Source organism: Notolepis coatsorum, assembly GCF_963971535.1.
Source record: "Notolepis coatsorum genome assembly, chromosome: 8".
NCBI lineage: Eukaryota > Metazoa > Chordata > Actinopteri > Aulopiformes > Paralepididae > Notolepis > Notolepis coatsorum.
Genome location: NC_140172.1, coordinates 148036320 through 148062039, shown reverse-complemented (window position 1 = coordinate 148062039; position 25720 = coordinate 148036320). Strand labels below are relative to the sequence as shown.

Here is a 25720-nt window from a genome sequence, read left to right as displayed (position 1 = left end):
CTCACTTCAAACAGCGCACCTCCCAGCTGCTTCTATAGAAAGTAGGTTCGTGACTGCCACAGGCTTACTATACCCAGTGAGAGGATTCTCCGGCGCTGCAGCTGGACCCTGCTCCTTCCTGCAGTGAGTCTGGTCCTGCTGCTGCTGCTGCTCGTGTCTCTAGTGGGACTGACATCTGAGCCCCGTCCTCCTGGTGATGGAGGCTCGTCAGGTAAGTTAGTGACTGACATGTGTTTTCTAGCTGGATGTCTTCAGTGTTTGAGGGGAGTTCTCCGCTCTTACTGTGTTGTTAGCAGCGTCCACAGCTGCTTCTTGCTCCTGGGGGTTGATGTTGGCCTAGTAGTTAGCATAGCCGGTCATTAGCTCGCTCTCTCTCTAGTCTGGTTTATTTGTTTTCGGTCTTGCTCCATGTTCATTCCAATAGTTATTTTCGTTACTGTTAGTAGGTTTCCTTCTGTAGCTGGAGCTAGTATCTTCTTAGCTGGTACCTCTGTATCTGGGGCTAGTGTTACTGTGTTAGCTTAGCTGGTACCTCTGTATCTGGAGCTAGTGTTACTGTGTTATCTTAGCTGGTACCTCTGTATCTGGGGCTAGTGTTACTGTGTTATCTTAGCTGGTACCTCTGTATCTGGGGCTAGTGTTACTGTGTTATCTTAGCTGGTACCTCTGTATCTGGAGCTAGTGTTACTGTGTTATCTTAGCTGGTACCTCTGTATCTGGGGCTAGTGTTACTGTGTTAGCTTAGCTGGTACCTCTGTATCTGGGGCTAGTGTTACTGTGTTATCTTAGCTGGTACCTCTGTATCTGGAGCTAGTGTTACTGTGTTATCTTAGCTGGTACCTCTGTATCTGGGGCTAGTGTTACTGTGTTATCTTAGCTGGTACCTCTGTATCTGGAGCTAGTGTTACTGTGTTATCTTAGCTGGTACCTCTGTATCTGGGGCTAGTGTTACTGTGTTAGCTTAGCTGGTACCTCTGTATCTGGAGCTAGTGTTACTGTGTTATCTTAGCTGGTACCTCTGTATCTGGGGCTAGTGTTAGTGTGTTATCTTAGAAGCGTCACTGATGATGTTCCGTGCTCTCCGTGAGAACCGCTTCTCGTAGACTGATGAGATGGGGGGGGGGGAGTGGGGTCTTGTGACGTGAATGCATAGGGGAATAGGAGCGAGTGTTTTAATGCAACTGATCTCCATTTTGACGCAAATACATCAGAATCGTCATTTAGAAATGAGATCGCATAGATGTATGAATCGAGATCGCGTTTTTATCGTGCAGCCCTATTTGCAATTGAATATTTCAAAATGCTTTACTAGTATCCTCAGGTCACATGGGTAGTTGCCTCTTTGACACCACCGGCACCTACTGAATAGCCAGAATAGGAGATGAGCCATGAAGTTTATTTATGTCTATAAATTAGGGTTGGACCTTATGGTGTTCTTGTTCTGTTCTCAGATTCAGATTCAGACAACTTTATTGGTCCCGCGTGGGGCAATTCATATTTGCAGCTTACAAGCAACAAAGACAAACAAACAACAAAACATCTCAACGACAGCACGGCAAATAAAAAGAGAAACACTCCATGTGATACAATCCAGCAATAAAAGTAAAAGTAAAAACAGACAACCAAGTGCAAAAGGCTACTTAAAATGACTACTGTCTGTGTTTAAAAGTCTGATAGCCGAGGGGACAAAAGATTTGGAGTAGCGGTTGGTCCTACTTGGTGGGACGTCATAACGGCGGCCAGAAGGCAACAGAGAAAACCGCTGAGACAGAGCATGGAGAGGTTGATTTGTGATGCTCGTCCCCTTCTTGACCACCTGGTCCGTCCAGAGAGAACATAGGTCTCTCTGTTTTACTCCAATTATTTTGGAGCACACTTGACTTATTCTTGACTTATTGTTATGTTTCTTCTTGACTTGTTTAAAGAAGACGTGTACGGCCCATGGGGACATTAGCGTGTGTTGTCGGGCCTTACAAATAAATTTGATTTGATTTGATTTGACAGTATATACGGTATAAACGGTATGAATTTGCGCTATGGTATGGATTTTGACTATACCTTCATACCTTGTGACCGGTAGACTAGAGCAGCTAGTCACAGCAGTAGCAATGACGTTAACGTTACTTGGCGATTCACTCAACGTTTGCAGTGGTCGTTGCATATTGTTTAATTGTACTGAGTTTTTCTCCACTTGCTCACGGACCTTGCCATATTTCTTCTTTATTTCTTTATTTCAGATCCCCATTACAAGATACAAGAGTTTTATTTGTCACGGCATACAGTGAAATGCGGGGGTCTTGCCCGCAACGATGTGCATAATACAATAGTAATATATAATAAGAATCCAACCAATAGAACAACATTGTGCAATAAACAAGTAAACAAAGTAGGGCATATCGGTATCTGTACATGAGTTATTTACAGAGCATGGTAGGACATGCTAGGTCCTGTGATAGTGCAATACACTGTTAGCTACGGATGAGGCACTGGGTCTTTATGTACACTGCTATACAATGCTATATTATACAATCTTAAGCTCTACTATACTACTCTTAAAGTGACCTTTCCTTCTGTAAAGTGACCATAAGTGTGAGCGTGTGCAGCATGAGTGTGTGTGTGCTCATGTTAAAGTGGCTGCTAGTGTGTGAGCGTGTACAGTGTGTGTGTTGTGTGTGTGTGTGCTCATGTGTGCTTGTGCGTGGAGAGTTCAGTGTTCAAGGCTCTGATGGCCTGGGGGAAGAAGCTGAGCCGAAGTCTCTCTGTCCTAGTTACTGATGTTCGCAGGCGTTTGTCTGACCGCAGCAGCATGAACAGGCTGTTGTTGGGGTGGTGAGGGTCTTTCATTATCCTGCAGGCTCTGGATTTGCACCTCTTGTTGTATAGGCCCTGCAGGGTTGGTAGTGCAATACCCGTGGTACGCTCGGCTGAGCGCACCACTCTCTGTAGGGCCTTCTTGTCCTGTGCCGTGCTGTTGCCATACCAGGCAGTAGGGGTGGGACGATACATCGATCCAGATCGATACATCGATGTAATTATCAACAATCGAATCGGATCGATGCGATGTAATAAGATCGATTCATATCGATACTCTTATTTTGAAAATCCTGTGGCGAGTCTCATATCCGCCCAAGAACAACAGCAGTAGCTCCGTGTGTGTAGATGTTACAGCATAGCATTCTCCCTTTCTGTGTGTGTGTGTGTGCGCGCGTCTTTGGAAAGACCAGATGAGGTCAGAGGAGTTTGATGTTTAAATGTTATTTAAACATAAACAATATAATACATAATAAATGTAGGCCTATACATGATCATGCAACATCAACAAATTGTTGTAGGAACGGTTTGGGAGAGGGAGGTTGTGAGTTTTGAGTTCCAAAAAATGTAGCTTAAAGTTTAAAGCTCAATATATAAAAACGTGGCACTTTACAGTGAACAGGTCTATTTGTATTAAAAACAATAGATTGATTTTCCTTTAAATGTCTGGAAGAGCTCAAAAATACAAATGTCAAATGATATCTTCATTACCTTTTTTTTGTTGATCTAAATGTTACTGATTGTGTTAAATGGGCATATGATATCATCTCATATCGATCGCAGGCACCTGAATCTAATCGTATCGTATTGTATCGTGAGAGACTTTGTGATATCGGCAAATATCGTATCGTTGTCCAAAGAATCGATATCGTATCGTATCATGATGAAACTGGTGATTCCCACCCCTACCAGGCAGTGATGTTTCCAGTCAAGATGCTCTCTACAGTACCGGAGTAGAAGGACTGGAGTCATTAGTCACTGCCTCAGCAGTAGTGTTGTCACGATACTGGAATTTCGAACTTCGATACGATACCTTGAAAAGTATCGATATTCAATACCATTTTTGATACCACGGGGAAAAAGGTTCAATCTTAAAATGTAAAAAAAAAAATACTGATTCTCCTCAGCTTCTCTCTGGTACTATAAGAGAAGATAAATATAACACTTTTAAAACCCTTTGTTTATCTTTAGATCACACATTTAAAAATAACTGTTCTGAATGCACATGTGTGTGTGGACTACTGTACTATTACAGGTATTTAAATGAACAATGCAACTTCCTTATACAAAAAAAATTACTTTTTTATGAATAATCAAATATCGATATTTCGGGAAATGAGTATTGAAATTGAAATTTAAATATTCAGAATCGATATGTATCGATTTTTCGATATTTTTGACAACACTACTCAGCAGTGACTATTCTTCCTGGGGTCTAGATACAAACATATAAAAATCAAACAAGAATAATCAATAAAACAACATAAAAACAAATATCAATAAAACACCAATAAAATATACAAACAAATATAGAACATTAAACAAATCAAAACCAGGCAGACATACAAATAAATATAGAACAATAACAAATATACAAACATATAGAAATATCAGGCGGCTGGGTGGCGTAGCGGAGATTGCGCTCGTCACCAATGCAAGAGACTCCGGTCTCGACTCCCCGAGTCAGCATTGCCTGCGGCTTGGGCCAGTCGTCATACTATCTCAATTGGCAGAGGTAGCGGGTGGAAAGTCGATGGGTGGGGACTGGACGTTGTGGACAGCGACTCCTACAGGTCGGTTGGGTGACGCCTGCACAGCAGAGTCAGGAAGTGTCGGGGGCAGCGTGAGCCTCCCACGCGTTACTCCTCGCCACTGAGAGTCTGCGCTGTCTGGTGAAAAGATGCGACAGGCTGCCTCCTCGTGTACCGGAGGGGACACGTGATGCAAGGCTTCTATCCTCACTACAGCCGACCAGTGGGAGGCATAGTCTAGCAACGTTCAAGACATGGGAGGGGAGAATTGAAGGGAAATAATTGGCGATACGAAATTGGGATGGGAGAAAAATAGAAAATAAGGAGAAAAAGTGGATAAAACAACAAATATCAATAAAACAACAAACGGAGACATCACAGAGAAAACTAAAAACGTGCTCAAGAACAGCACGACATTCCATACACTAATACTCTGGGTCTCGGCTAGAGATGTTCCAATACCATTTTTCCTTCCTTCCCAATCCGATTCCGATACCTAAGCTTTGGGTATCGGCCGATACCGAGTACTGATCCGATACCAGTGCATACATTTAAAAATAAAAATTATATTATATAAACGTTTTTATTTTTTTTAGCTACATATACTGTTTCAGGCCATGTTTAGACGGAAACGCTCGCGGGTGAATCCGGCAAAATATTTTCTCGGATGTGCCTTTTGTTCATACGGCAACAGCGTTTTTGCGGGGAGAATCCGCAAAAAAGTTAAACCACCTTTCCTGGGTGGAAATCCTAGAAACTATACACCTTCGCGCTATCATCTGAACAGTCAAACCGCATAAAACTATGACGAAAGGGTTCTCAAGGCTCTTGTCGCATACTGCTTACGTCACAGGCATGCGCCAGTAGCCTAGAAGCGTAAACAAAGCGAACCAGCATGTCTGATTCTATCCACGGAGATCACCTGAAGGCTACATTGGCAGTACTTTTAAATACACAAGAATCAGTCCAGCGGCTATCACAACTAGTGACTGGAGCCACTGTCTGTGTGTGACTCTGCTTTGGTCCAATCACATTCCCCCACCCACAGTCTGCGGATCAGAGGTAGAGTAGGGCTGGTCTTCACAGCATGCTTGGTTGTCTCAACGACCTGAGGCAGTGTAGCGTATGGGTTAGCGGGGCTCCGTCGTCTCGAGTCGACTACACTTTTACAGCCTTGTCTGCATGAAGAATTCCCTCCCAAAACACTAGTCTAAACGCAAAATAATTTTTTTTATCGCAAGACGACTTCTGCGGTTTCTGTTGAGACTCTCCGTCTAAACATGGCCTTATATATACTGTTTTTTTTTGTAATAACTAGAAGGTAATGGTATTTATTCAACAACAGGTGATTGTATAGGTTAGTATCATTAATTGACAACTATGATCAATGAGTTCACCCACGGAATTGTTGTTGGTGTTGGGACATTGGTTCCGCACGGACGTTATACGTTGTTGCACTTGCTATCCAGTCGGCTCCGGTTCATAGTAATGTCTATGTTGTGATTTTCGATGCAAAATAAATATTCAACATTCTCTTTTGAGACTCTGCCTCAGACTCTTATCCTGTGGCACTAAAAGCTAAACATTGTCACCGGTATGGCTGTCCGCAACATGTCATTAATTGCGTGCAGGTGTGCGAGAGGTCGATCAGTGACGACACTTAGGTTAGCCAGTTAACGTGAGCTAGATGGAAAGACAATGTAACGTTACTGGTGAAAAAGCGATTTACCTTGGAATACTCCTTTGCCAACTTGCTCTACTTTGCTTGCAGGCCTGCAGCCATTATTGCTGGATTATGAATAGCCCCAATTTTAGACAAGGTAACGTTATATAAAACTAGCTTTTCAGCTAGCTCTTCAGCTAATGCTAACACCAGCAAGCGAACACATCAGAGCTCCCCATCACACCGCTCTGTCGGGACGATGGCATTTAAGAAAGTATCTGCTGTTAAAATGACAAACAGCATTGACACTTTAATTCACGGTCGATTAAAAACATGTTTGTTTTATAATGCTCACTCTCAGCAGGAGGATACCGCACGGCGCACGTGTTGTTGATAAATTATGTCATATGGTATCGGAGCATAGATTTGACACATACTCACCGATACCAGCATTTTAGGCTGTATTGGAGGCATTTCCGATACTGGTATCGGTATCGGAACAACTCTAGTCTTGGCAGGGCGAACCGACCATTAGTGAGGAAAGGGGGGGGGGGGGGGGGGGGGGGGGTATATTGACGAGGCTTGACAACAGAGGTTCAAAGATTACTTCACATTTATTGGCTATTCGTTTCTTTATATCGCTTTATCCATCGGGCATCCCGTTTCCAACTGTGTTGACAATAGGGGTGGGAATTGCCAGAGACCTCGCGATACGATACTTGAGCTGCGGTAGGATAGTATCGCGATACTCGATATATCGCGAATATTGCGATCTTTTTTATTTTATTAAATCTTTTATCAAATTTTCTTTTTTTCTTTTTTTTTTTACTGCAAAGTAAAACTGTCAACATATTTTATCTAATAAAATAAAGTTCAGTCTGTTCATCTCACTTCAATAATTTTTATTGCAGAACATGGTATTTTCTCAAGCAGACAGATGTAAACACACTGTAATCTGTGTTGCATGTACCTGACAAACTGAACTGTTTGTATTACAGTCATATTCCAACTTAACTGAATGCACATGTGTGTGTGGACTACTGTACTATTACAGGTATTGAAATGAACAATGCAACTTCATTATACAATTTTTTTTTTTTTTCTTTTTATGAATAATTAAATATCGATACTAGGCATCCCTGTATCGATACAGTATCGCCACGCAAAGTATCGCGATACTACTACGTATCGATTTCCCCCCCACCCCTAGTTGACTTGACAATGACATCCTGGTGTGACATCATCAACTACGGCAACTTAGGACGCTCAAACCTCAAACTCAAACCTATTACATTGCGCTCTCTCTCTCTACGTTGTCAAACATGTACACTAAAGTTAAGTTATGTTGGAGTTTTATTGTGTTTGAGTTGTTTTGAGGGAAAGAAACCTCCTGTCCTGCTGGAGTTAAAATTTTCATGACTAGAAACTAAGGGCTTTAAAAACATGGTCAAAGCACTGACATCCAAGATACACGTTACGTTACCTGCCTGCAGACACTTGAGAAAAGGTTTTGCATTTTTCTATTGCAGTTTTGCACAATAAATGTTCTTAAAATACCTCTGTACTGTGTGAAATATGTCCTAGTAATACAAGAGTACAGTAATAGCTGCCATGCCAGTGTTTTACCCCTTCAGAAGCATTTATACCTTTTAAGATAAATTTATATACCGTTAGACGGTGATGCGGCACAGTCTACGGAGACGCAGAAATGACAGTTACCAAATCCATTCTGAGACAACTGAGCGCAGTGCGCATAACGAGAGTCCCTCTCTCTCTCTCCCCTTCAGGTAGCCAAATGTTACACTATAAAACTAACTGGATAGTTGATTTAACTTCATTCATAAGCCATTCTCCCTTATGTGTGTGCACACACACACACACACACACACACACACACACACACACACACACACACGAGTCTATGCTTCAAATTACACTGTGATATAAATTTTAGACCATACTGTCCAGCCCTACTATAAATGCTGTGGATTTATAATAAGTGGATGGATGATGCCCACTGTACTTGAGTAGGGTGAGTAACCTACATGCCATTACGGCTTTTTATCTATTGACTCATTATAGCTACTTTATTATCTTGAAATAATATAACGGCAAACGGGTGCTATTTGCAGATTTTTGCTCTGTGTTTGATACTGTTCGCCCTCACCTGCTTGTCCAGAAGCTTATGGGGATAAACCCCTCAATAATGGTTCTATTCTCTTCTTACCAACAGGACACAACAAGTCAAGGTGAATGACACTGATCTCCATTTAGACGCAAATACATCAGAATCGTCGTCATTTAGAAATGAGATTGCATAGATGTATGAATCGAGATCGCGATTTTATCGTGCAGCCCTATTTGCAATTGAATATTTCAAATGTTTTACTAGTATCGTCAGGTCACATGGGTAGTTGCCTCTTTGACACCACCTACTGAATAGCCAGAGTAGGAGATGAGCCATAAAGTTTATTTATGTCTATAAATGCTGTGTAGTGTGGACTGTGGATGCCTAATTGCCTACTGTACATGAGTAACCTACATGCCATTACTGCTTTTTATCTATTGACTTATTATAGCTACTTTATTATCTTGAAATAATATAACGGCGGATGGGTGCTATTTGCAGATTTGAGCTCTGCGTTGATACTCGCCTCCCTCCACTGGCTCCCGGTGCGCTTTAGAATAGACTTCAAGGTCCTTTTATTGGTTTACAAAGCCATAAATGGTAAGGCCCCTGCTTACCTAGCAGACCTCCTCACCCCCTATACCAACGCCAGGGCCCTCAGATCGGCTGATAAGGGTCTCCTAACCACCCGTAGGTCTAACTTCAAGTCTAGGGGGGACGTGCTTTTGCGGTCGCAGCCCCTGACCTCTGGAACAGCATCCCCATGTCCATTAAATCTGCCCCCTCCATAGAGTCTTTTAAATCAAAACTCAAAACCCACCTATATCGCCTGGCCTTCCCTGTCTCACTTTGACTCTTGCCGTACTTGATGACGTGTTCTGTTTTTCCTTTGTCTATCCGTTGATTGTTTTTTATTATTTTTTCTGTTTATTTTATACTTTTCTTTGTTCTTAGCTTAGCTATGTGAAGCACTTTGGTTGACAAGCGTCATGTTTAAACGTGCTATATAAATAAATGTGATTGATTGATTGATTGATTGATACTGTTGCCCTCACCTGCTTGTCCAGAAGCTTATGGGGATAAACCCCTCATCAAATGGTTCTATTCTCTTCTCACCAACAGGACACAAGTCAAGGTGAATGACACACTCTCTGAGGTCAAATTCTGCAGCACCGGGGTGCCTCAAGGTGCGGTGAGCTCCCCTCTCCTATTTACACTGTACACCAATGAGTAGCAGCAGTCAGCCTAACAATCATGTCCTGAAATGTTCAGACGACACACTTATTCTAAGCCTATTGAAGGCTGGCGACTGCCCCTCTACTTACTTTAAAGCATAGGTGTCAAACTCGTGGCCCGCGGGCCAAAGCTCTGGTAATTTTTTTTTTAAACATTCATCTTTGGTTAAAAAATAGCGGCGTTAAAAGAATTGTGGGTTAATGCGTTAATAAAGCTTTAACTTTGACAGTCTTAGTTATTACACATTCTTACACATACATGTATGTTGAACATCTGAGGTATTGATGAAGTAACAAAGGAAAAAAGCCAAAAGCACTTACTCCTCAGACATTCTTTGACAATTTTACAGCCCAAAATACAAAAAAAATCCAGGCGGAATAGGTAACAAAGGGTTGAAGAAATATTGTCTGAACTGTCGGATGCAAACTGGCTGTGTGACATAACCGAGCATCTCGCTCAATTGAATAAGAAGCTGTAGGGACGCAAACAAGTCCCACCCAAAACTTTACCAATATAGTTGTGAACTGAGACAACCCTTATTTTGTTATTTTTGAGTACAGTTACAGTTGTGTGTTCATGCAGACACATAATAACAATTTCATTACGAATTGAAAATGGGGGACCCTGATGTAAACAAGTCGAAAGTCTTTCTCTGGTCTGCATCCCCTTAACAATTGTGTGTATTGAGCTGTACTGTACTGTACCCATTCTGCAATCTGTTAATTAAAGTTAATTAAACTATCTTCCATTAGTTGGTTGTATGGCCTCTGCAAGGTTGTGTGCAGCCATTTGTTTTTGTAACATCTGCTACATCTGTCCCACGTGTTATTTGCAGCTCACAGTTGTTAGTTCTGCCCCTCTTGACTGTGACAAAAAGGTTTTGAACAAACTTAATGTCATAGCTTGTATTTGATGATATTCTTCTTTGTTATTTACTTGAATGGTTTGATCATTGATTGATGGAGTCATATGGGGTTCTGATAAACTAAAATTTTGTTTTTGTTAAAATAACATAAGCTAACATATATTTTTACATCAAATGCATATGCAATATGTAATAAATACAGAAACAACATGTTTAACAATATGTAAATGAGTACGGTAGCTAAATTTATTTTACATTACATTAACATTTATACAGTCTTTGGCCCTTTGAGGGCAACCATAATGCCGATGTGGCCCTCTGTGAAAATGAGTTTGACACCCCTGCTTTAAAGAGATCGACTCCTTTCAGGTCTGGTGTGAGAGACATCATCTCATTCTCAATACCACCAAAACCAAAGAGATGATCTATGACCCCAGAGAAGTGAGAGTACATGACCTTGTGGTAATTGGTGACTGTGATATAGAGCAGGTTGCATCATATAAATACCTAGGAATCCACATGGATAATTGACTGAAATGGGATGTACATGTTGAAGTTCTGTGTTCCAAACTAGCCCAACGACTGCACTTCCTCCGTAGACTCAAACTGTTGGGTGTTTCAAGTTTCAAGTTTCTTTAATAGTTGTCATACAGAAGTACAGAATACTTTCATACAAAATGCTTCTTACTGTTACGCTCCAGAGACTGTGCTAGACAAGATAGTATCAAATAACATAGAAGAAAATGAGGTCACAGTGTTCGGTATAGACATATGTACAATGTTCTGAGTTACCATATAATATACAATACTATGCAGTGTACTAATGTACAGTACTATATAGTGCAAAGCAGAAATGGGATGAGGTACAATTTAGGTACAATTTACAGTAAGGTGTACGAGTTGTAGTGCAATCCTTCATCAATAAATATAAAGTGTGGGGAGTGGGTGCTACAGTGTGTTTGTTTAAAGTGGGTGTGTGCTATAAAGTGTGTGGAGTGGGTGCTACAGTGTGTTTGTTTAAAGTGAGTGTGTGCGTGTGGATGTGTGTGCTATGTGCGTTTGGTGGTTGTTGTTGTGTAGTGTTCATTCATTGTTCGTTTAGCAGCCTGATGGCCTGGGGATAGAAGCTTCTTCTGAGTCTTTCTGTGCTCGCCTTGAGACTCCGGTATCGCTTGCCTGACCGCAGCAGTTCAAAGAGGCAGTTGTTCGGGTGACTGGAGTCTTTAATGATTCTCTTAGCCTTGCCCTTGCACCGCTTGTTGTAAATGTTCTGGAGGGTGGGGAGCCCCCCTCCAATTGTGCGTTCGGCTGAACGTGTCACTCTTTGTAGTCTGCTTCGGTCTTGTGCAGTGCTATTCCCAAACCAGGAGGTGATGTTGCCGGTCAAGATGCTCTCTATTGTACATGAGTAGAAGTTCTTAAGGATCTTCTGACTGACTTGGAACTTCCTTAGGCGCCTGAGGAAGTAGAGGCGTTGTCGTGCCTTCTTCACAACACTGTCAATGTGTGTGGTCCATGTCAAGTCCTCGGATATGTGGGCTCCGAGGTACTTAAAGCTGTTGACTCTCTCAACCGGTGCCCCGTCGATGCTGAGGGGGCTGTAGTCCTTGACCCCCGACCTCCTGAAGTCCACAATCATCTCCTTTGTTTTGCTGACGTTCAGGGAGAGGCTGTTTTCCTGGCACCATCCCGCCAGGACCTTGACCTCTTCCAGGTAGGCCCTCTCGTCGTTGGCAGAGATCAGGCCCACTACCACTGTGTCGTCAGCAAATTTGATGATTGTATTGCTACTCCGCTGAGCCACACAGTCGTGTGTGTACAGGGAGTAGAGGAGGGGACTCAGAACACAGCCCTGGGGGGCCCCTATGTTGAGGGTGATGGATGAGGAGGTGCAGTTGCCTGCTCTCACCACCTGGGGTCTGCCAGTCAGGAAGTCCAAGACCCACTGGCAGAGGTCATAGTTCAAGCCCAGGTCCCTATGTCCCACATGCTCTGTAAATAACTATGTACAGATACCGAGATGTCACTCCATGTTACCTGCTACCTGTTACTGCACAATGTTGTTTTCTTCTTTTGATTCTATTATATGTACCACTGTATTGCACATCGTTGCGGGCAAGACCACCCGCATTTCATTGTATACCTGTATGCCGTGACAATTAAAACTCTTGACTTGACTTGACTTGACTTGGCTATGAGTATGGAGGGGACTATGGTATTGAATGCCGAGCTGTAGTCGATGAATAGCATTCTCACATAGTTCCCCTGCCTCTTGTCCAGGTGTGATGCTGCTGTGTGCAGCACATGGGCTATGGCGTCCTCCGTGGACCTGTTGGGGCGGTATGCAAATTGCAGGGGGTCCATGTTGATGGGGAGGGAGGAGCAGATGTAGCCCTTTACTAGCTTCTCAAAGCACTTCATGGCTATGGAGGTGAGAGCTACAGGGCGGTAGTCGTTGAGGCAAGCAGGCTTGGATTTTTTGGGTACAGGGATAATAGTGGACTTCTTCAGGCAGGTGGGGATGACAGCCTGTTCTAGGGACAGGTTAAATATGTCAGTGAATACTGGGGCCAGTTGGTCGGCACAGACTTTTAGGACGCGGCCGGGGATGCCGTCCGGACCTGCTGCCTTCCTGATATTCACTTTTTTAAAGGTCCGCCTCACCTCATGCTCTGTTACCCTGAACACTGCGCCTCCATCAGCAGCCGACCCCCCCCCCCCATTGCCGTGGCTTGTGAGCTGGTGTTGTTATTACCAGCATCAAACCTCGCATAGAAGGTATTGAGGTCATTTGCTAAGGAGATGTCACTGTTCAGTTTGAGGGAGGCGCCTTTGTAGTCTGTCATCGTTTTGAGCCCCTGCCACATAGCTCTAGAGTCAGCTTGTTCAAACTGGAGTTCAATTTTATCCCTGTAGCGCCGTTTGGCCTCTGACACTGTCCTCCTTACGTTGTATCGCGCCACCTTGTGGTCATTCATGTTGCCTGCCACTAGGCCGTCGTTGTATGCTTTGGTGCGCTCTCTCAGAGCTTCATGGACGGATTTGTCTACCCAGGGTTTTTGATTTGGGTAAACTCTCATTTTGGTAGTGGGGATTGTTTCTTCCACCATAGTACAAACATAGTCCACCACTGTCTCCGTGTAGACATTAATGTTATCTGTGTCGCGGAACACATTCCAGTCTGTGCAGTCAAACTCAGACCGGAGCGTCTCCTCTGACGTCAAATCCCATTTCTGCACCTCTCGCGAGACTACAGGAGTACTTTTGATTCTCTGTTTGTACACTGGTGAAAGAAAGATTGACGCGTGATCTGATTTACCAAAGCCACTATCAGAATGAGCCTTGTAGCCACCTTTAAATTGCGTGTAACAGTCATCTAGGATGTTACCGCCTCTGGTGTTGCAAGTCACATGCTGATAGAAGTCAGGTAATACCTTTCTCAGATTGGCGCACAGCGATCATGACCACATTTTATAAAGCTGTCCTAGAAAGCCTGGTGAGATATCGGATGGCAGCGTGGTTGGGTACGCTCACAGTACAGTGTAAGTCGAAGATTGAAAGGCTAGTGAACGCAGCGATGGAGGTGACCGGAAACACCAAGTATCCGTCTCTCCAAAATCTATCTTCGAGAAAGTAGTGGTCAGCCAGGCACAGAGAATTCTTATCTCGCATATGAAGTTCTTCCCGCAGGGAGACGGTTCAGAGCAAGTAGATCGCTCTCCTAAATAACACTAGAGGTCTATTCCTTTGAGGTGCCACCTAACAGTGGGCTGTCACCTTTTTCTTTCTTGTCCAAGTCTTAATTTGTTGTAATTTAATTAGGGCAGGGTGCAATATGAAGCTTTTTGAAATGAGTTGACCTACTTATGTATGGTTGCACCATAATACAATAATACCTAATTCATGTGCGAGTACTTTTTCGCCCTTTCTTCTCTCTCTCTCTCTCTCTCTCTCTCTCTCTCTCTCTCTCTCTCTCTCTCTCTCTCTCTCTCTGTGTGGTTAACGTTACAGTAACATTCATGTTTTTTTAGGAGCAGCAGTACTGTTAGGCTACTGCTGGCCATTCATCAAGCGAGACATTGCTGATTGTTTATTTATTTTATAAGACTATGACTACCAACTGCCTAGCCTGCCATGTATCAATCTTGGATGTAATGATAACATTACCACATTGGCTGTTTCGATGGCTCATTGATTTAACTACTGTAGCTAGCAAGCCAAGTTACTTACCGTTCTTTGTGCAGCTTCAAATGTCGAACGAAGTTGGAAGTTGTTGCGTCTCCGACCCGTCTGTGATTTTCGACCCGCACGTTTTGCATACTGCAAATTTTTTGTTGACCACCACGTTGTTTTTATTTTATTTTATCCACTTTTTCTCCTCTTTTTCTATTTTTCTCCCATCCCAATTTCGCTGTGCCAATTCTCCCCTCCCCTGTCTTGAACGTTGCTCGCATATGCCCCCCACAGGCCGGTCGTAGGGAGGATAGAAGCCTTGCATCACATGTCCCCTCCGATACATGTGGAGGCAGCTTGTCGCATCTTTTCACCTGCCAGCGCGGACTCTCATTGGCGAGGTGTAACGTGTGGGAGGCTCACACTACCCCCGCCATTTCCTGTCTCTGCTGTGCAGGCGTCCCCCAACCGACCTGTAGGAGTCGCTGTCCACAACGTCCAGATTACCACCCATCGACTTCCACCCGCCAACTCTGCCAATAGGGAGGTGTAGTCCTACGTCACTGGTTGTTCCACCCGTATAGGGATTTATCATTGGGAAAATGGATTATCGGCTATTGTAACAATTCTGCCGCATGAACAGTGGCAAGCTTTCCATTTTGCACAAAATGAGTTCCCTTCTACCACTAACATTATTGTTTAAGCATTTTTGGTTGAAATAAAGGTAGTTATAAGGTTTTTAATTTGTCGTTAAAAAAAAGAGCTACACTTGCTGTGTGGCTCAGCGGAGTAGCAATACAATCATCAAATTTGCTGACGACACAGTGGTGGTGGGCCTGATCTCTGCCAACGACGAGAGGGCCTACCTGGAAGAGGTCAAGGTCCTGGCGGGATGGTGCCAGGAAAACAGCCTCTCCCTGAACGTCAGCAAAACAAAGGAGATGATTGTGGACTTCAGGAGGTCGGGGGTCAAGGACTACAGCCCCCTCAGCATCGACGGGGCACCGGTTGAGAGAGTCAACAGCTTTAAGTACCTCGGAGCCTACATATCCGAGGACTTGACATGGACCACACACATTGACAGTGTTGTGAAGAAGGCACGACAACGCCTCTACTTCCTCAGGCGCCTAAGGAAGTTCCAAGTCAGTCAGAAGATCCTTAAGAACTTCTACTCATGTACAATAGAGAGCATCTTGACCGGCAACATCACCTCCTGGTTTGGGAATAGCACTGCACAAGACCGAAGCAGACTACAAAGAGTGACACGTTCAGCCGAACGCACAATTGGAGGGGGGCTCCCCACCCTCCAGAACATTTACAACAAGCGTTGCAAGGGCAAGGCTAAGAGAATCATTAAAGACTCCAGTCATCCGAACAACTGCCTCTTTGAACTGCTGCGGTCAGGCAAGCGATACCGGAGTCTCAAGGCGAGCACAGAAAGACTCAGAAGAAGCTTCTATCCCCAGGCCATCAGGCTGCTAAACGAACAATGAACACTACACAACAACAACCACCAAACGCACATAGCACACACATCCACACGCACACACTCACTTTAAACAAACACACTGTAGCACCCACTCCACACACTTTATAGCACACACCCACTTTAAACAAACACACTGTAGCACCCACTCCCCACACATTATATTTATTGATGAAGGATTGCACTACAACTCGTACACCTTACTGTAAATTGTACCTAAATTGTACCTCATCCCATTTCTGCTTTGCACTATATAGTACTGTACATTAGTACACTGCATAGTATTGTATATTATTATATGGTAACTCAGAACATTGTACATATGTCTATACCGAACACTGTGACCTCATTTTCTTCTTCTAAATTACATGCACTATGTTATTTGATACTATCTTGTCTAGCACAGTCTCTGGAGCGTAACAGTAAGAAGCATTTTGTATGAAAGTATTCTGTACTTCTGTATGACAACTATTAAAGAAACTTGAAACTTGAAACTTGAAACTTACCAGTAGGCAGCCTGTTGTTCACTAGGCAGCCTGTTCAGTGCTGTCGCCTGATCCACGTCACGGCCAGCTGATACCACGCTACCTAGCTAGCTAACGTTAACGTTACCTCGCTAAACGTACTAGATGTTAGCAATGTCTACTGTCGTTAACCATTTTAAATCGGGCCATGTAGAGGCGTTTCAGGACCAAGTAAAATGTACAGGTCCTCTTCTCAGACCTGTGCACTGCATGCATCATAGCTAGCTACAGGTCACGTCCGGCTGATACCACAATAGCTAACTAACGTTACAAACTCAAAAACCTTATAACTACTCAACTACTCAACTAACTACTCAAAAACCTTATATATACTGTTGTGTCCATAAGTTCCCTGGCAGAATACTTTGTCTGTGAGGACAAAAGTAAATAAGAACGATATATATAACGCTGTATAGTAGGGCTGCAACGATTAGTCGACATAATCGACGACGTCGATCATAAAAACTTGTCGACGCAGACTTCTTGCGTCGATTAGTCGTTTAAAAAAATGTATTACTATTATTATTATTAAATTTATTTGCACTACCTATCTTTGTGAAAGTGGCTTCTCAGCTCTGGTCCAGCTGAAGACTTCTTAGCTTAACATAACAGACCGACAGTAAGTTTGGGGGAACTGGATAACTGGGGATGTTGTTTGGTCCTGACAAGAGTCTCAAAGTCTGGGGTGATGGTAGACAAAGCAACTCTGAGGTCATGCTCAATGTCTAATCTGTTCCTCTGCTCTGTCTTCAGCTGGACCAGAGCTGAGAAGCCACTTTTACAAAGATAGGTAGTGCAAAAAAAAAATTATTATTAAAAATTATATATAATTATTTTTTTAATATAATTTTTTTTCGATTAGTCGACTAATCGGAAAAAAAACCGACAGATTAGTCGACTACCAAAATAATCATTAGTTGCAGCCCTACTGTATAGCATATTCTCTAAAAAGTATACAAAGAGGAGATAACTATTTTAAATAGGGGCATGTAGAGCCCGCCGTAAAAACAATAACGTTATACACTATGTACAACAAAACAATGATTTACATTAGTATTTATTTACAGTGATTTAATATGCAGTGAATACAAATAATGATAACGTGGTTGTTGCTTTTAGAAATGGTGTTTGGCTTTATCTGATAAATGGATATGATCACCAGAGAGATACTAGCCACAGATTCAGGGTCAGTTATTTTCCCATTATACGAATTGTTAAGCTTATCGAATGTAAGGGAAATCTGATCCTAGGTCTGCGACTAACGCCAGGCGTCTATGCTGTGGTGACGTCAGTCAGCAGCGCCAAATAGCAGTGTAGTTTCCCAGCGAACGAAAACATAAACGTTGTTATTTTGCTACCTTTACGATTAATTGCGAATATTTTCATGTTGAGCTATAGATTGTGGATTAGGGCTGACCCCTATTAGTCGTTTAGTCGACTAATCCAGTGGTTCCCAAAGTCGGGGTCGCGACCCAAAGGTGGGCCGCGAGCAGCCACGGATGGGCCGCGAGATGATTTAAAAAAAATAAAAAAAAAATAAAAGAAAATTAAAAAAAAACATTATTTTTTATTTTTTATTTTTTTATTTTTTATTTTAATTTTTATTTTTTTTGTCAGGCCACTGAACTTAGAAGCAGGCCAGGACAGTGTTTCTAGTTGTATTCTAAAATTCTATTCTATAGTATTCTAAAATGTGACTATATGGTTTTATATTAACTTAATAAATAAACAAAAACGAAAAATCTACTTATTTCAACGAACATTTCAAACTAAATAACAGATTATGCACATAAAACGCTGAAAACAACCGAAGCAACAATAGTATTTTAATGAGGCTATTATTATTATCATTATTATTTTGCAACAAGTTAGCCCTCTCATAAATAGCACATAAATGAATAACTAACTTGAACTAACTTAATAGGATTGAAGTGATATTTGGCTTAAAAAATCGGTCGCATGACAAAAAAAAAAAAAAAAAAAAAGCCAGACGATGTGCATTGGGCCGCGGCTCTCTGACGCCTTATTTTCTGGGCCCCGGCCTGAAAAGTTTGGGAACCCCTGGACTAATCGGTCGAAAGGAGCCATAGTCGACTGCCAACCTCTTAGTCGAAAAATTTAAAAAATAATACAAATAAAATTAAAATCTTTTTATCTTTCTTTCCAAAAGAAAAGAGGCCTAGAAGCGTGGCTAACGCTAATGGCACGCATACCAGAGGCTAACTGCCTACAAAAACAGGCACAGAGGCACTGAAAGAGGATTTCACCCATCTAATGAACACACTAGACAAATATCAAGATGTATCCATCAGTGGACCAATTGCATGCTTTTGCAGAGGACAAGAAGCCTTCAGTCGACTCCTTCAGACATTAAGCACCCCCCACAGCCCAAATGAAAAAAGCCGTAGTCGAACCCGGTGTCTCTTGTGTTGGTGACGAGCGCAATGTCCGCTGCGCCACCCAGCCGCCCCCCACCACGTCGTTTTTATAAGCAAACGAAGCAATCTTTGGTATCATTTTCCACTGGATCCGTCGTTCTGAATTGTAACGTTACTTCTTCTTCGTGTGGTTCTCTCGCGCAACTTGATTGGATGCTGTCGGATTGTTTCAAACAAAGTGGATCTGGGAAATGAAGTGTCTATTAGCTGGAAATGAATTAATTCACGGCACATTTAATAACATAATTTTTTATCGTTGGGCATGGGGGAAGGTATCAAGTCTTCTCAAGTCAAAAGGCTCAAGTCCAAGTGAAGTCACGAGTCATTGGTGTTAAACTCAAAGTCGAGTTGAAAGTCTTTTTTGGGGGAGCTCCAGTAGCTCACCGCGTACCTCGGACGCTATTTCGGCGTCGGGGACAACCGTGGATCTGGGGTACACGAGTTCGACTCCCGGACTCGCCGTATTTTCTCAGTGTCTTTCCCCCGATCTATACCCCATTCAACCTGTTTCTGTCGGTCATGCTTGACCAGAAAAAGCGATAAACGCTAAAAGAACCAGCTGACTGGTCAAAGTAAAAAAAAAAAAAAAAAAAAGTCTTTTTTGATTTTGTCAAGTCTAAAGTCATCAAATTTGTGACTCGAGTTCAAGTCATGTGACTCGAGTCCACACCTCTGCTAAAAAGCTATTTATCATTTTTGGCTGGTAAAAAATCTGCCTGGCTGGTATTTTTTTATTTTTATTTTTTATCTACCAGCCACCTTGGCTGGTAAGCCAAAAAGTTAATTTTGTTCCCTGTATATATCGTTACAGATATATGAAATTGGGGGCGGCTGGGTGGCATAGCGGAGATTGCGCTCGTCACCAATGCAAGAGACTCCGGTATAGAATCCCAGTCTCAGCATTGCCTTCGGCTTGGGCCGGCCGTCGTACTGGCTCATTTGGCAGAGTCAGCGGGTGGAAGTTGATGGGTGGGGATTGGACGTTGTGGACAGCGACCCCTACAGATCGGTTGGGAGACTCCTGCACAGCAGAGACAGGAAATGGCGGGGGTAGTGTGAGCCTCCAGGTGACAGGCTGCCTCCTCGTGTGCCGGAGGGAACACGTCATGCAAGGCTTCTATTCTCTCTACAACCGACCAGTGGGGGGCATAGTCAAGCAACGTTCAAGACAGGGGAGGGGAGAATTGGATACACGAAATTGGGATGGGAGAACAATTTTAAATAAGGAGAAAATGTGTGTGGGGGGGGGGGACACACACACACACAGATATATGACATTTTCCATAGCGTGATATAAGGTTTGATCCATAAGGTGACACTTAAATCTGTCATAACCTGAGACTAAAGGGGCTTTAGTCCCGGACAAAATTTAAACCGACCATAACCATAGCCATGATGTAACCACTCCTGCTCCAGAAACTGTTGACTAACTGGTAGGGCTGTACCGAATGCTTCGAAGCTTCGAAGCTTCGATCATAATGTTGACATTCGAATTCTAAATCAACATTCGAATTATTATTATTATTATTTTTTCAATCTGTTTAAACCAATGGGGGTTTTCTTCACAGTTAGGCTACACTAATATTATAATATTATACTATAAGACGTCACCATCACTTTCATACCAACCGTGCCCTTATTGGATTATTTATGTTGACGAAACTGATGAGTTATATTCATTAAAGAAAGTTGATTTAATAAAAGAAAGACTCATTTAATCAGATGAATCACTTTATTCAAATTGAGGATTTAGTTTGAGAAAAAAGGGTGCTTGAAACAAGCACAAAGTGGTTTAAGTCTAGAACTGTAGACCACTCTGGACTACACTGTTCTTAAACTATAAAACCCAGCTACATACCATTATAAACCTCTTACATGATAATTAAACCTGGATAAAATCACCAAATTTCTCCTTCCTCTGACACTCTTCTTCATCCAGATCGCTTTCTTGTCAGGCCTGGGAAGAAACCAAGAGGCTTGGATGGAAGAAAAGGTCTCTACTGTGACCAGTGTGGGAAAAGCTTCAGTTCAAAGATGAATCTCAATAAACACCAATGCATTCACACAGGAGAGAAGCCCTTCTCCTGTGACCAGTGTGAGAAGAGCTTTAGTCATCGGAGTAGTCTGAAAACACACCAGATAATTCACACAGGAGAGAAGCCCTACTGCTGTGACCAGTGTGAGAAGAGCTTTAGTCAACTGGGTAGTCTTAAATTACACCAGAGAATTCACACAGGAGAGAAGCCCTACTCCTGTGACCAGTGTAAGAATAGTTTTAGTCGACTCAGTAATCTGCAATCACACCAGAGAATTCACACAGGAGAGAAGCCCTACTCCTGTGACCAGTGTAAGAATAGCTTTAGTCGACTCGGTAATCTGCAATCACACCAGAGAATTCACACAGGAAAGAAGCCCTACTTTTGTGACCAGTGTGAGAAGAGCTTTAGTCGACTGGGTAGTCTTAAATTACACCAGAGAATTCACACAGGAGAGAAGCCCCACTCCTGTGACCAGTGTGGGAAGAGCTTTATTCATCTGCATAGTCTGAAATTACACCAGAGAATTCACACAGGAGAGAAGCCCTACTCCTGTGACCAGTGTAAGAATAGCTTTAGTCGACTCGGTAATCTGCAATCACACCAGAGAATTCACACAGGAAAGAAGCCCTACTTTTGTGACCAGTGTGAGAAGAGCTTTAGTCAACTGTCTCATCTTAAATCACACCAGAGTATTCACACAGGAGAGAAGCCCTACTTTTGTGACCAGTGTGAGAAGAGCTTTAGTCGACTGTCTGGTCTGAAAGCACACCAGATAATTCACATTCACACAGGATGGAAGCCCTACTTTTGTGACCAGTGTGAGAAGAGCTTTAGTCGACTGTCTCATCTTAAATCACACCAGAGAATTCACACAGGAGAGAAGCCCTACTCATGTGACCAGTGTGAGAAGAGCTTTAGTCATCTGATTAGTCTGCAATCACACCAGATAATTCACACAGGAGAAAAGCCCTACTCCTGTGACCAGTGTGAGAAGAGCTTTAGTCAACTGAGTACTCTGCGAACACACCAGAGAATTCACACAGGAGAGAAGCCCTACTCCTGTGACCAGTGTGGGAAGAGCTTTAGTAAGAGCGAAAATCTGAAAACACACCAGATAATTCACACAGGAGAGAAGCCCTACTCCTGTCACCAGTGTGAGAAGAGCTTTAGTCGACTGTCTCATCTTAAATTACACCAGATAATTCACACAGGAGAGAAGCCACATCATTGTGGTTTGTGTGATAAGAGATTCAGAACATTAGCTTATTTGAGTAAACATGAGAAAATTCACTTGGGAGAGAAGATTCAGGGAAATGTCAAACCTGTCGGTTCATAAACAGGCCCTGAAGGTGTTGGACAAGAAACCCTTTCGCCACCACCACTGTACCATCCTCCAAAAACATGCCCTACTAAGCTGGGAAAACATGCTGAAACTAAAAGATGCCAAAAATCAAACACGGTCTAGCCCCACCACCTCTCTCACAGTTCTTAACAGAAAGCAGCAGGTTCACCAGAACAGTGCTAGAGGGACATTTCATCATCCCAGGTAGAAAAAGCGCATTTAGCGAATCAGCCTTCTCCATCAGAGCTGCAGAGTTCTGGAACACCATCCCATCACATATCCGCAGCACTAATACACTCAGGTCCTTCACACACACACACTCAAATCATGGCTGTTACAAAATCAGGTATGTGACCATAACCATTAGCAAGTCACATCGCAGTCCAGCTGCCCAGCCCCAGTATGCTTGCCTACTAGCCTGACTGTCCTTATTGTGATTATGTGGTTATATGATTATGCATATGTGTGATTATCATATGGTGTGCCTGCCATATGTGTGCCTGCCTATACAGTGTTTATACATGTATAGCTTTGATTTGTCCCTGTACACTGTTTTTATTTTTATTCAATTTTATTAAAAAAAATTATAGATGCACAAAATGCCTAGAGAGTGAATGTACAGAATATGTGTTAAACTGTTTTTATATTAGCTTTAATATCCTTCTATTTTTTTCCATTTTTTTCCTGTTTCTTTTCTGGCTTAAACATCTAGCCCAGGGACTATACCTGAAAACGAGCAACCCTGCTAATGTTGGCATATTTACAGTTTCTTTTATTTGTATTAATTTATAAATGTATAAACTGTTGATTAATATGCACTGTCCCTCAAATAAACTGACTAAACTAAACCTGCACATTCTTAGGAGATAAATCCTACTGATGTGACCAGTATTAGAAGAGTTACACTCATAATGATGCTCCTGAAATTATATCAACGTCATTCACACAGAAACTATACCACTGTGGGGGAAACCTGAAAACTAGGTACCATTTTAACTAATGTAGCAGGAATTTAAAACCATCCAAACTGATAATACACAACACACTGGGAACAAGGTCTACTATTGTGACCAGTGTGGGAAACGCTTCAGTACGCCATTACAGCTATCAGTCCATCAACAATCATAACAATAATAGTGGTAGTAATATTTGGTTGTTCTTTTGAAAATGAAAAACGACTACCAAGAGCTTTTGACCTGCACAGCTCTGTGAGAGAGAAGCAGTAAGACACGGTTTTCATTGACGACAACAGTTGTGTTTCTGTCGCTCTGAGGAGTGAGACAGACGGTGTGGATGTTCCTGGGACAATAGTCATGATATAAGAGTGAACACACATTTATTTAACCTTATTTTACCAGGTAGTCACTTGACATCAATGATCTCTTTTTTGAGCAAGACCTGGGCCCTGTTCCTCGTACCTGGCTAACTGAGTTAGCCGGATAATTTTCAGCATAGCTTGACTTAAGCCAGACCTTTCCGTTCCCCGACGCTCGATTGTCTAAATCACTATGACAACAGATCAAAAAGTTTGAACCTGGTCGAGGGCAGAGTTTAGTTCAGTTAGCTGGATAAACCACAGCCACACCCTCGCAAAGAAATGCCAGCTCGCTTCCTGAAATAATTCTCAGTCTAGATCCCATTATACCATTCTGAATTATGTTTTTGTGCTTCGTTTTTCTAGAGGGGGCTTTTGAAATGTAAAAGAATAGACCTAAAATGCTGATACTAAATTTACTTTGTCCTAAATAATGCACGTTATATATACGGCGCTCGTGAGGTGCGGTATACACATTATGTGGTTATTTTAATAACGTGCAGCATTGCAAATGTGAATCCCGCTGGGATGTTTTTAATGAATGAAACCTATCGCTCGTTTGGCTCTGATTCCTTTCATATTCTCCGCTGTGGATGTTTAACGGGGCGCCTGGATTTAGTTTCATTCAAGCATAAATTGAAGTCTTCATGCATGGATTGTGGATATGAATTACGACGAATCTGAATATGTGGATTGTTGAATTGTCACTGTCACTCACACGTTATTGTGATGTAACTGGGATTAAAATGTTTGAGGAGATGCGCTGTTTGATTTGATGACGTGGACTTGACTTGAGAAAATTAATGAGCAATTGCAAGCCTTTGATGTTTTGATGAATGCATTTGAGAAAATGCATTTATCTGTTCAAGCACTGTTAGTGTTATTTGATGATGAACAAGAAGGTGATTAACATGACTGGTGTCACTGGTATAAACCAAAGGTTAATCAATTCAATGCATGTATGGATGATGTCTGAAACAGATTAAAACCTGATTAATAGTGAAACTGTAGCTCCCTCCAAGCCTCTTATTTCGGGGGTCGAGCCTTGAAAACTTTTGGAACCATGTATTTATATATAAAGTACATGATACCTAAGCCGAGCTCATACAGTACAGATATCCTCATAAGTATCTATTAATTCGTATCAATTAGATGCTCTTTGGGCTTGTTTTTATCTACTTATTCTGAACGGGTTTAACTAATTATTACAGCCGTACTGTATTGTACCCATTCTGCAATCTTTTAATAAAGTTTTAAATCAATCAATCAATGCCGTTAGAAAATCAGGATTTCTGCGATCGACACCTGCTGTCTTTTCAGGTGAGGCGGCCGCGCGCAATTATCCTGAGTATCAAGTCTGGTTCGAATTAACGAGACTGAATCAGCGTTCGAGGAGCAGGGAAAGTGCGAATTCAAACATCGGGTTAATTGAATCTGGATAATGGGACTTTTGATCGACTTAGTTGAACCAGGTACCGGGAATAGGGCCCTGGCCAAAATGGCAGCAAAACAAAAACAAACATACAATACACAGACAGACAGAAAAGGCAAGGGGATGCATTTGAGCTGCAGCAAACGGGATTGAATGGGATTGGGGGAGATTGGAGGGTAGGGTAAAAAAGGTAGAAAGAGGAGGGAAGGTGAGGCTTTGCAGGAGGTTGCTGGGGAGAGAAGGTCAAGTTAATAAATATAAAATATAATACCACATTGTTCTGGTGTTTTAAATACTGGGATCATAGGAACTGTCTGACCTCAGTATGGGGTGACCAGCCAAAAGCCAAGATTGTTAACAAACACACTTTGTACACACTGGAGGGGAAAACTGCTTCTTGTATGGATTTTTATATATTAATGTAGATACTCGTTTTTTTTTTATCCAATGTCACACATATTGTCAACATTCCTAGTACTACACAATAAGTGTTTAGTGTTTAGTAATGTTCCATGTA

General features: G+C 42.3%; 1 protein-coding gene across 2 annotated transcripts; it reads left to right on the top strand.

Annotated features, from left to right (window-relative positions):
• The first annotated feature begins 127 nt into the window (after positions 1–127).
• Positions 128–25345, top strand: LOC311233040 (uncharacterized protein). Of its 2 annotated transcripts, none has more exons than XM_084319899.1 (3): positions 128–211; positions 9476–9540; positions 21015–25345. In XM_084319899.1, exon 3 carries the CDS (start codon positions 21110–21112, stop codon positions 22448–22450), a length of 1341 nt encoding a protein of 446 aa, XP_084176025.1. In that variant the 5' UTR covers positions 128–211; positions 9476–9540; positions 21015–21109; the 3' UTR covers positions 22451–25345. The 2 variants fall into 2 exon arrangements, with proteins under 2 accessions (XP_084176025.1, XP_084176026.1); XM_084319900.1 differs by having other exon boundaries at positions 9476–9545.
• Positions 25346–25720: the final 375 nt, after the last annotated feature.

Bases quoted from the DNA above. Each gene is read 5' to 3' on its own strand.
- LOC311233040 (XM_084319899.1), top strand. From the start codon at position 21,110: ATGAATCTCAATAAACACCAATGCATTCACACAGGAGAGAAGCCCTTC.